General features: G+C 32.7%; 2 protein-coding genes across 2 annotated transcripts; one reads left to right on the top strand and one right to left on the bottom strand.

Moving 5' to 3' along the window:
• The first annotated feature begins 2,271 nt into the window (after positions 1–2,271).
• Positions 2,272–3,153, top strand: LOC131848085 (cuticle protein 16.5). The gene has a single exon (XM_059197840.1). It carries the CDS (start codon positions 2,327–2,329, stop codon positions 3,086–3,088), a length of 762 nt encoding a protein of 253 aa, XP_059053823.1. The 5' UTR covers positions 2,272–2,326; the 3' UTR covers positions 3,089–3,153.
• A 2,117-nt stretch (positions 3,154–5,270) lies between these two features.
• LOC131848086 (uncharacterized) lies at positions 5,271–5,994 on the bottom strand. The gene has a single exon (XM_059197841.1). The coding sequence runs from the start codon at positions 5,946–5,948 to the stop codon at positions 5,310–5,312; it is 639 nt and encodes a 212-aa protein (XP_059053824.1). The 5' UTR covers positions 5,949–5,994; the 3' UTR covers positions 5,271–5,309.
• Positions 5,995–13,176: the final 7,182 nt, after the last annotated feature.

The raw sequence follows: 13,176 nt of genomic DNA, 5'->3' as shown, positions 1-13,176 counted from the left end.
ATAATTGTGAATAGCCATTTCAAATAACGAATCATCTGAAATAGAATGCTCTCTAAATAGTACTGTATACAATATAGAGTCCATTATCGAACAATCCCAATTTGTAAGGGCAAAAATGAATTAATTTAAGTGTCGCTGACCCACAGAAATGGAATGAACTTTTGGATACTCAACGCAACCTTTCAGCTAGTACAAATACAAATGGAGTGGATTTTGTAAAAATAGTCAGAGGACCGAATCGGAACATCCGTTTAGTACAGTCGTGTGTCGTGTACATTAACATAGTGATAATATGAAAACTATATGTATTTTGTAGTTCTACGCCGACCCCAAATAAATGGGATTAGGAAGAAACAGATAATCATGAATATGTCTTACTTTTTACTTTTATGACAAAGAATTGAAATTATTAGGGCCACTGCATGTGCTTTTTTATTTATTAAAATTAGGCTTTACGTATTTTCAAAATTGAAAGCACAGTATAGCATTACCTACATACACAGATAACATAATATTACATGCTACATATGATATTTTAGTTCAGGAGGTGTTTATCAATAATATTTGTAACTGTAACTTTGACAAGTTTTGTAGTTATTCATGAACGACTGCTATTTATTACTGGTCTGCTCTGATGAATGAATCAGAATTGTAAAGTAATGTAAGTGGTGTCTTGAAACTCAAAATGATATAAAATCAATTATTTATTATGGTTTCTTTTTTACTACCTCTTTCCCGTATTTTATTCAGCTTTCTTTGGTATATTTCGCCCCATTTTCACAGAATATGTTATTAAATATTAATAGCGTACTCTATGAAATTTATTCCTAATTCCTCTTTATTACGTGAACGTTTAACGTTTTTGTCCTTATCACGATATTACTCCTGTAAATTAGTGCTACTTGGATTATTTAATTTATTAATCACAAAAAATATTGAAAGTACTCGTATTAAACTTAACATCTATTAAAAAGAACAACCGATAAGTTTCTTACTATCCTTCATATCTGCATTCTGAATGTCCGGTAGTATAATGGAACATATTAAATATAGATTATTTCTATTCACAGATCTATTGAAGTGTACACAGAGAAATATAGGTGACTATACTATAATATATTTAAATTTTAGGCTTAATGTTAGTGTATTGTTTGATGAAGATTTTTCTTTTTTATTTAAATATCTGTTATACTTAGAACTAAGACTCTGTTGGATACTGTAGAAAATTCTCAATGAACTGTTTCTTTGTAAGATAATATACTCCGGCATCATACATCCCCATCGTATACTCCGGCATGGGCAACATATAATGTCATATGTCAAGGATGTTATGGATATATGTATACAGATGACAGGTACCAATTCCTATACTGTATACCTATCAGCTAGAAAGTCATCTTGTTTGCCATTCGGGACACATATGAAATATGTAACTTTGTATATCTGAAACCGGTGCCGGGAGAATAATTGATTCTTACTAGTAACAAGCTTTCTTACTTATCTAAACTTAAAAGTGAAAGTGAGTTTGTTTGTTGGTTATTTTTTAACATTTTAGCAATTAATTAATCGATATAAATTTTTGGATATACGAACTAATGAGGTTATTCTCAATCAATCAATTTATTCCAGTCATGAACGAGAACATTGCAATTAAATAAAAGCATGTTAGTATCTTTAAGTTAGAACTTTATACTATGCTTAATACCAATGAGATAACCTTGAATAACTAGGCACTTGTTTAAGAGTCGGGTTCAAGGACCTTTTAATAAGCAAGTATCAATAGACAAAAACTTAAGTTTCACAAATTAAAATAAAATTTATAGCATAATGAAGAACGTTCCGCAACGTTGATCGTAGGTACTGCTACCATAATTTATGTAAGTACGTCTTTATGAATATTATATGGTATTGAAATATTTGTTTGTGAAACATTAATTGGATGCTTTATATATTAAATTTAAACAGATTTTTCTAATACTTATATATTTTTTATATATTAAGTATTAAGACTGATATAGTCTAAGTCTCGAGACTAAATCGACACAAACTAACACCGAAGTGCACATTTCGGGCTGACGTCGGTGCGCACTACATACCCCGGCCACGAAATTCCTTCACTATGACCGCTACATACGTCCGAGGTCACTCGTCATATTGACAACTGACATTGTTCTAGCAAATATTATTATGTACTTACTGAAATTGCCTTACCTTTTAATTATGTCCGGTCAGTATAAATACGGCGGAGGGCAAGTCAAATTTATCAGTCGACCGTGTGCGGTTTGAAGTGATCTAGTTCGTTCAGAAAACACAGACCACGTTCACAATGAAATCGATGGTGGTGTTCTTCGCTCTCGCCGCAGTGGCATGCGGCTCCTTGGTTCCATTGGCCCAACCGCCTCATCTTCCCGCACTCGTGCTGGACCCCCACGGCCGTCCATTGGACACAGCAGAAGTCATCAACGCTCGTGCCATCCACTACCAAGCTAAGGCACTGGAAGGACATTACGCTCCAGTAGTTGCTGCACCATTAGCTCACTCAGTCGTCGCACCAGTCGCCCACTCCGTCGTGGCCCCAGCTGTGGTCGCCGCCCCGGCCGCCGTCTCTCACCAATCTCGTGTGGATGTGCGCACCAGCCCCGCTATTGTGTCTCACGCCGTTGCTGCCCCAGTAGTCACCGGTTATGCTGCTCCCCTCCTGGGTCACTCTGCATACGGTCTCGCTGGACACGGACATTTGCTGAAGAAACGCTCTCTGGCTCCCTACGGCTATGCTGCTCCCATAATTGCCCCTTCTGCCATCTCCCAGCAATCTCGTGTGGATGTTATTTCTAGCCCCGCCGTGGTTTCCCACGCCGTTGCTGCCCCAGTTGTGTCACACGCCATCGCCGCCCCCGTAGTCGCCGTGGCTCCCTCTGCCGTATCTCATCAGTCCCGTGTTGATGTACGCTCCAGCCCCGCTGTGGTTGCCACCGCAGCCGTCGCCCCCATTGCGCACAGCGTGTACGCTGCTGCCCCTCTCGCCTACAGTGCTCCCCTTGCGCATTCCGGTTACTACCATTCAAGTCCCCTTGCCCATGGTTGGTGAAGAGCGAATCTGACGAACCCTAAGAATAGTGATTAAGTAAAAAATGTAAAAAAAAATATTTATAAATAAAGATGTAAATACAAGCGATAGCTTTTATTTATAGTCCATTCCTTTATTACTTGTTTCCTTTATTTTTACAGTTAAACGATCCGATTTAAGTTTTCATAGAAAATCCAGAAGCTACATAATTATTTGCTTTCTTAAATATAATTTAATTTTTAAACAGAAATACTCATTAATAAGTGTTATTGTAATACAACTTTTTTCGCAGTAAATAGAAAAAGTTACAACGAAATGCAACAAAAATTATTCAGTGCACTTATGTTTTAATATGAAGAAAAATATTCCATTTCGTACTCAAAACAAATCTTCGTCTTAATATTAATATTCTATGAAAATAAATACCTAAAAACAACAGAGAAACAAATATAGTTAATAAAAAACCTGTATCTAAATAGTATTTATCGAGTATACTAGTTTCTTGTTACTGGCAATAACACCTCTAATATATGTATATACTTATAACTTAATTTTAATCCTAGATATTCCTTGAGAAAAATACATTATAAGAAAGATGAAACCATTTAATACTACAAATATTATCAAATATACATCACGTCTTTACTCCATATATCACAGTCACGTAAACTATTTCTAAATATTGATGTTTAATTAAAGAAAAAATATTTAGAAACTTATTTCAATAGTTTGTTAATGTTGCGATTACATTTAATAAGTACATTCTTAGCTGTACTTGCTTTAAATTTATTTGTTCAATAAATGGGTTTATGTAATGCTCAGTTTGCTAAAGAAGTTCAGTACTTTTTATAACAGGAATAGTGTCAGGGACAGGGAAACATTTTAACAAGTGTTCAGTAAAGAATTTAAGAAAATACAGTTATTAATAGATTTACAGTTATTTTAAACCAAATGCTTCAATATAATACGAAAATAAGTTCCTATTATATTCTACCCACTATGTTCTTCGCCATTTAAAACTTATAGCTATCGAATTAGATTCATATTTCATAAATATTAAAATTTTTAGTGTGCCTACAATGTCAACAGTTATTGTGAAAGTAATTCACCTTGCGCCTAGGGTTAACTTTATGTTATACTACCTGAGGCACTTTTACCTTGATAATGTAAATACAAAATATAATTTAATATTAGCAAGAATGTTATTCATTCAATAATATTTGTGGTAGTAGAGTAGTTTAATAACTAAATATCATTGTGTTCATGTAAGAGAATTTAATTAACGCGACATTCGCATGTGATTGTGTGTAGATCTGAATAAGCTAAAGAGCATTTGCACAACGGACGAGTGATAATTGGTGTCATTAATTTATAAATAATTACATACAGTAGTAGTATATGTAATTATACTAAAATTATTCTTTTTGCTCTGTTCTGTTTAGCAGTAAGTTTCTTTAACTTACAGCTCCTACAATACAGAGATACTCGAAATTCTCTATACCATGAGTGCAAGCATAAAGTGTGACAATTTACATACAAACGCTCATAGATACTAACCATAGAGTTATATGTACATGATACTGAATCAAAAAAGTTCTGTATTATCTAAATACCGGTAATAACAATAATTCTATAATACTGAATTGAATTATGCCACATAATATTAATAATTTGTCTATAAAGATGTAAACATAAATAACTGGTATATAATTTTAGATTTTGATCATGTCATAACATAGTAATCGAACCTAACATCCGCCCGACCTTGAATTGCCGGATATCATAGGAGATAGATACGAGTTGCAACAAATTCAATTCATACATCTTTTATGTGACTTGTCTTATGTGACTGACTAATACTACCAATAACTGTAACCAATATTACCAAAATTAGTTTCTTACTCCAATAAATTTTCATTTTTAAAATAATTACGCGTACATAAAAAATATTCCCGTGCTTCAAAACTACTTATAATTGCGAAATATACGAAAACAACGTCTCCTCACTTCTATTCAAAACCTTTTTTTTTATAACATGTACATTTAATATACATTTTTCACTGACCAGATGTAATAAAATAGTGTCATTTTACATTGTTTTCTTTAAATATTACCTACTCTAAATATAGACCTTAGATTTCTACTAAAAATTTGAATGAAATAAAGACAAAACATTTGTTGTTAAATTATTTATTTCCATCATCAAAAATAATACAATCGTTTCGTTTCAGAATCTTTTGCTTCACCATATGGTACTGTATACTGAAGGCGCTAACACTGATCGACTTTCCACAAGAGTTGGTGTTAGTATTTCTTCAGTTACCACAGCAGGCGAGGTTTCTACATCGATACGAGATTGATGAGTGACAGCAGATCCTCCAGCATATACTGTACTGGCAGGAATGTACGAACGTGCCACAATGGGTTGAGCAACAACAGCAGGAGGAGGTACCACAGCACGAGACGCTACCACGGGAGCCACTACGGCAGGTGTAGCACGTACATCAACTCGTGACTGATGGGAGACAGCAACGGGTGCAGAGTACACCGCACGCGCCTCCACTATTGCTGGCTCGCCGACTACCGGAGCAGCCACAACATTTTGGACAACGGGAGCGGTAGCTACTACAGCTGGAGAAGTACGAACATCCACACGAGATTGATGCGATACTGCAGATGGTAAAGAATATGAAACTGGAAGCACGGATCTCTTCTTGAGAATATGTCCTTGCAGTGCTCTAGGATATGTAAACTCAGCGGTATCTAGAAGACTACCAAGAGCTTCCAACTCGACACCAGGAGAGTAAGCAGGATGCACCAAATATTGAGGGGCCGCCACTGCCGCCGCAAATAGAGCGATAAACACCACCAAACGTCTCATCCTGAACGAGGTCTGTGTTTTGATCGGATTAAGATCACTTCGCACCAAACACGGTCGACTGATACCCAAATTGTGTAGCGTGTCCTATTTATACAAATCATAAGAACTTATACATGATTCTATTGAGATCAATATGGACTTATAGGAATACAAAGTGATCGTCCTTGCGTATTGTTTGTCACCGACATGAATTATCAAAAGGTCGTAAATGTGAAACATATGGTACTTACTACACGGTAGCTAATGATAGGTTGGCATTTAGTGACACTATGAGTCCGATATATACATATCATTGAGTACATGAAAAAGCATAGGTAGTTCATAACTTAAAAGTTTTAAAGATTCAAGGCCGTTGTCTTATTAGATCCGTTATTGTTAGCAGTTAGCGAACCCTGATATGTACAATCATTCTAATGACTAAGATGTAATTAGTTTTAATTAAAAAATTATCATATCAAGTTTAGCAAGATATTTCCTAGCAAAAACTACTATTTATTGATAGTTAAAATAATTATTACTCACGACTAAACGCCCACTAAAATAAAAGTGGCCAGTTTATTATCCTATCAATGATAGTCCAATAATTCGTTAGTTGTAATAATATGTATAGTATATTAGATAATCCTCTTTAGCTTTTCAATATTCAGATTTATGAATCATTGTAATAATAGCCTTAAACCTGTTTATTATATTATATTATATAACATAATTAAGACTACAATGGGAAATTAAAAATATTTCTACTACTCCACTGTAAATCTGATTTGTATCTTTTCAATTGATAAATAAACTTTATGTTCAATTAATTTTTATATAATTGGAATAAGAAACAAAATGACTATGCACCTCATGGTGTTGAAACCATGGAAAATCATTGGACGTCCGTGATAAGTAGGAAACAAAACAAATGTAGGTTACAAAAAGCTTTTTAAACTTTGTAAGCTGTGGTTTGTAATCCGTACTTATTTTTCTGTCTCCTTCTACCTCTAATTATTTATAAGTAAAAATATTAACGGGTAAACAACGCCACGTATTATTTATTATTTCTAAATAAGCGAAATACCAGACAAAAGTAACTAACATGTTATAGTAGGGTAACTGTCAGAACTTCATGCCTATTTTATTATCCCTGTGTCCGCCCTGTCAGTGCCTACCGTCAACGCTTTTCCATATTATTATTATTATTATATTTCATTTTATATATTATAATTCCATATACATCCGTTAAAAACTGTTGGTAGTTATATATGAAGGTAGTCAATTTATTGCAGTGAATGACTTAAATACTTACTGTACTGTACTCTTTAAATATCCATATACATTAGCTTATGTATAACGCCATCTATTCAATATTGCATGAATTAAATAACCTAAAACTTGCTTGAAACTGTGCTTTAAAGCTTCGGTTATTTACACTACACCTTTTGTTTATTAAATCACCGTCAAGTTTGTGTATAATGTAATAGATGTCACTATTAGTCAAAATGTAAAATTATATTTAAAAATCGAGAATAATCAACATAATAAAACAAAATATAATATAATTAGTATCTCAGATTTTTTGCACTAAAAATGGTATCTAATAAAGATAAGATTTTTTCTAGTTACTGTATTAATAATGAATTATAATATATAATAATAATACTGAATTATTAATGCCAAAGAGCCCCAATGAAAATCCTCATCTTTTATTCTTATTTAGTTTTTTAGACGTTGTATTGTAACAGGTTTTCTGTCCTTCTGCAAATTGCTATTCTGTCGGTATGAATTTGCTGCATTCAAATCTCTGTCCCCAATGTAGGGGTAACTTAATTGAGCCAAGCTAATTAATATTTAGAACGCCATGAACTATATATAGTATTAATAAATACAAAACTCACAAAGTTATGAGAATCAGGGCGGGGACGGAGTAGCTGCCTACTATTACTACTATTTATACAAAGTATACCTAAATGATGATAATAAATTCAAATGTAGTATATTTAAACATAAAGTTTTTGGCGGACATAAATTAATTATTAAAATAATTTGTTTTTGTGGATTATAGAAATGGAGTAGTAAAGTGGGTACATTGCTCGTGCTCGTAGTCATAAATTCTTAATAGCTTATTTATACTTATCAAACAAGGTGACCTAATGAACAATTCAGACTTTTTTTATGTAATAGCAAACTAGCAGACGGCCCTTCGGAATGTAAGTGTTAACGTTATCATGACTCTCGTTATACCACTCACACATTGCTAATCCCGAAGACTGTGATGGCTCTTATGCTGTTATTTTTTTGCTTTATCTCACCTTTCAACCGAAACACAGCAAACTGTTGGACTTCGTAAATAGTAGAGGTAGTAGCGAAATAGCTAAACAGACGAAAACGACTTTTAATAAATATATGTCGCTTTAAATAAATACTTATTCCAATTAATGTAAGTATTCAAATTTTTTTTAAATTAACTAATAATGGTCTAAAGAACTACATGCTTTCACCAGGACGGAAGTAGCGTCAGCATTGTTGTCACGGCCCGGCGAACAGCCACGAGTTTCCAATTTCTATTGTTACGTACAATTTATTAGACCTATTAGGTATATAGGTATATATATTATATATACAATACCCACCCAATGAGTGGTAGATCACTCTACATCGAAGACATAAGCGCCCGTAACTTCGTCTTTCGTCTCGTACGTCGTGATTCGGTGGAAATAGTCGCTAATTCCTGGTAAAATAGCTACAATGAACTAATCGACCTGATATTATACTCATGGCCGACCCTCGTACACCGCTAGCGAAGGAATATGTACCGTACCTTTAATGACCAGTAACCACCAATACGTAGATGTCAAAATTTGGTATATTTGCTAGTGAATTTTACAAACTATATATAGGTACTTGAATGATAACTTAAAATTGCTTAGATATGGCTATCTAAGCCATTTTAAATTATCATTTCTGTCTTATTTTACCTCCATACTCATAATATAGATTTAACTTATAAAGAAACATGAAAATGAACTTTTCTTACTGCCAATCCTGATACTTACTATGACGTGTCCTTAATATGTTTGTTGCATTACAAATAAACACGATTAAATGTTTACCCATAAATAAATGAAATATTATTTACTTAACAACAGTAGAAGGAAAAGACATTGATAATGCATTTGTTGAAACCACAGTTTATAACACACACAATATAACATAGACAAAACTATTCTCAGAAATTATTATTATTCATATTTAAGAGATATTTTACAAACTTATCGTGCCTTGAGAATAATGAAATATTATTGCCGTAAATTCCCAAAGAAGTACTGAGGTGCAATTTCAACAGGAGTCCTTGACAGGAACAGGGAAGCCCAGAGTTACGTGGCAGTATATTGTATACAATCCGAATAAAGTAGGCCACTGAGTCGATTAGCACAGTTCTATCTGTGAGTAGAGTTACGACTTTTTTATTTATTTGTTATTAATAGACTTGATTAAGCAACAATTACTACACGTATTTACATATTATGAACAGTTGAATGAAATTATTGTAGATAGAATTAGATTAATTAGATATATAAAGAATAAAATTTTTAGGTCTAATCTCCGTTACCATTGATCTAATTTTTACATCTATTTTAGTGTAGGGTATCCTATTTATCAAGGAAGGCTATATGACATTGTACTATAGATTATATATCTAATAGAAGCGCAGCTGTATTGAAAAAATGTTACGCATGTTCTCTGCGAACCCCATCAATTTACAATATAACCTAATTCTATCAATGTAAATACTTGTCATATTATATAATGTTAGGAATAAAATAACTATGACTACTCTATACATCTCCTATTCCACAATGTATACTACACAACCTTGTGGGTGCGATGCAATAGGCGCAATTCGGAAAAACCGTTCGATTAAATACGACTTACAACATTCATTCTTTGTATTACAGCCTGTAATTTTTTCCTATTTGCAGTACATCAAACTAGACAAATTATGCACTGTAGTAACTCTTACGAACACTCTTAGATCCATTACGGTATATTTAAAAAGAAGTAGGTGATTCTAAACTAATATTACAATAAGGAAAGTTTAATTTTTTCTTTAAAAAGAACTAACTCTAAAATAATGGACTTCAGAAAATAATGAAGAAAGAATCATTATTACCAAGTAATGTAGGTTATACTTCAAGCGAGTAGAATATGCGTGGGTGCAAGCTGTATATATTCATAATAAACAAAAATTTAGCAGCTACATATCTATTTAAGCTACGGGTTAATTGAGGTAACTATCTAAAAGAAATACATATTTTTTAATTAAATATAAGAGAAGATATTTTTACTAAAATTAACTAAAGAACGGACTGCAGAGAAAACGTTGACCCGGATACTGAATAAACAAATGTAAGATTGCATTAACTAAATTATACACAAAAAATCATAGTTTGCTGTGTACATAACATTTGATACTAGATGATAATATTTAATAATAAATAATAATCAAACAATAATTTTACGAGCACTATTTAATAATCCATTTATTTAAATAACCAATATATATCATACTTCATCCTTTATTTTTGATAATTGTAAAGTTTATACAAATAGAATGTACCTGACACGGGTATCGCTTACTAAGCATCCCAATGTGTTATTGTAACAAAATTAATTTTTAAAGTAATAAACATTTTTATCAAGAATGATCAACAATTATCAAATTATTTATTGTCAATGTTCTAGGTTTTATTTCAATACTCTATTTAATTACATTATATATAAATACTTATAGCTGTAGAACATAAGGTAGTGTTGTACAACATTAATACGCGTAAACGTGATCTACTAAGCAGTAACAAGCCGATGAGCAGAAGTCAAGTCACCGATCGCACATTACGCAACAACACTACACCGATGACCGTAATACTTACTGATGAACATTAAAAAAAACGTAAACAGCAACGACTTCAACCGATGACCGAATGTTACATCACGAGTAACCGACACAAGATGTGACAGGGTTGCCATTAATAATATTTAATAAACCTTATGATTATACACATATTATAGCATACACATTATCACAATTATGTAGGTATATGATTTTGAATAAAATAGATGATTTTACATGCTGATAATTTTCCAATATGTTTTTATTAGTCTGTTAGTATTGTTTTAGTTTATGTATACGCATAAAATATTAGATAATTTTCCAAAAACTTTACATTAATATCTTTTCTCAGAGAGAACTCAGACAGGTTTCATAATCTTTAGAGGCATTAAATCAAGAAATTAAACTGTAGTTTAAAATTTTCATAGCTCCTGTGTTCTGCTTATATTTACATATAAGAATCGGTAATACCTATTATAAATACTAAATTATTTATACGACCGGAATAAAAAACAAGCAGACTGACCATCCAATCCATCCAATGTAAATAGCAAACTAAAAACATGATAACATCACGAGCACTGCATAACTTTATTCATACAACAGAGTAAACCCTTTTATGAAACTTTACCTATTTCTGTCGTACCTTAGCCTGCTTTATAGACTGTGTTACAGTTATAAGGAATCATTTACGCGATTATAGAGAAATGATAGTGAAATTACAGTATCTGAACCCTGAGTAGTAAGGTATCATGTCTCCATTGGCACTTAGTGTTATTGAATGGCAACGCATATTTCGCCTTCGTATCAATTTATTTCAGTGTTATATAACTTTAATGCGGAATATACAGGCCGAGGTATACACACAGACAACTTTCTAATATCCTCCTCTGGTTATATAGGAAGAAAAGCACGTTGGCACCGCACCTTTCTTCCGACAACTAATTGACATCCCTAATTTGTTCCTACGACCCGGTTTTGAACTAGAGTGAACTTGAGTTCGATGTACTTTACTATTGCAATAAGCGAGTGTCCGCAATGCAAGATTTGAGATAGTGAACTGAGATACCGACGCAGTGACGTCGGGTCGGCGCGTGCGCATCTTTGTTATTATCTATTCACTGATAATATTAGCATTTTGTCGTGTTGCAGAAAACGTTTAAATACTTTCCAGATACATAGTAATATCTTCTTATAAATAAATTAGACATATAGACGCAGCAGGACGTTACCGTTTTTTCTATAGCAGATTTTCTTTAACCTCAACTAAAATCACCTATACTAATACCTAACTGAACTAGTTAGTTGATTTGCATAGATGCCTTTGAGACTCCTATTTCAGTCGCTAAGTCACTTAGTCCTTAGAACAGCATGAGAATTATCACAGACGTCATATGAACTAGTCATGTCCGCGGACCGACAACTTATTTTATATAAATAGAATTACAGATGTACACAGAAATTAAGACGTCTGCCATAGAAGCTTTTTTAGATATCTGAAATACAATGTACCTATACAATTTAGACTTCTCTAGATAATTAAATGAAATAAAACAATAAGAACAGTTTTATAGAAACCTACTATTAATTTTTTTACGTAACCTACACATAATACTTATTTTAAAATTAGTATGACATATTGTTATACCTATGCTGTGCTATGTTGTTTTATTATTATTATTATTATTATTTTACTTTAAGACATTTAATAAGATAATATAATGTACTTATTAAAATAAAACACATATGCATAATTACCAGAATGTAAATAAGAAACAGTCATGATATCATAACACACAGTAAGTACATTGAATGGAGGACTGGGGCCTTAGAAACAGTTCAGCGAACTATTACGCAAGCGTGCATTGCGCCTGCGCAGGTCCGGCTCGAGCTGGAAAGCCCGTCTTGTGCAAACACAATGCAACCGAAAAATCCTGGTTATCGTGCAATACGATAGGCCAATACTTAATACAGAATTATTAAAAGTACCTAAATAGCTACATATTATAGTAATACATAAAACTAGGCCTCCTCCAAAAGACTTCAGGCTCCTCTGTTTACTTGTTTGTTACGGACAACTAGTTCCAGATTATTTTACTTTTAAAGTAGATAATATAATAATCTTTATTAAAAAAATAAATTTTACTTTAAATAGATTACAAATGAAATGTATATATTCAATCACACGGTTATGTAAACGTCCCATGAATATTTTGTTGCTTTAGACTAGCGGCCTCTAGACATTTTAAATTCATTTCAGATATGAGTAATTTCTAAAATTACAAAGATTTATCTTTACATTACTTAAATATATAAGTGCATCATGCCTGCGTCGATTATCATACAAAACGA

Source organism: Achroia grisella, unplaced genomic scaffold (assembly GCF_030625045.1).
Source record: "Achroia grisella isolate CSIRO2021 unplaced genomic scaffold, CSIRO_AGI_Agris_v1 utg546, whole genome shotgun sequence".
In the NCBI taxonomy this organism is placed as follows: domain Eukaryota; kingdom Metazoa; phylum Arthropoda; class Insecta; order Lepidoptera; family Pyralidae; genus Achroia; species Achroia grisella.
This window is presented reverse-complemented; position numbering and strand designations above follow the sequence as displayed.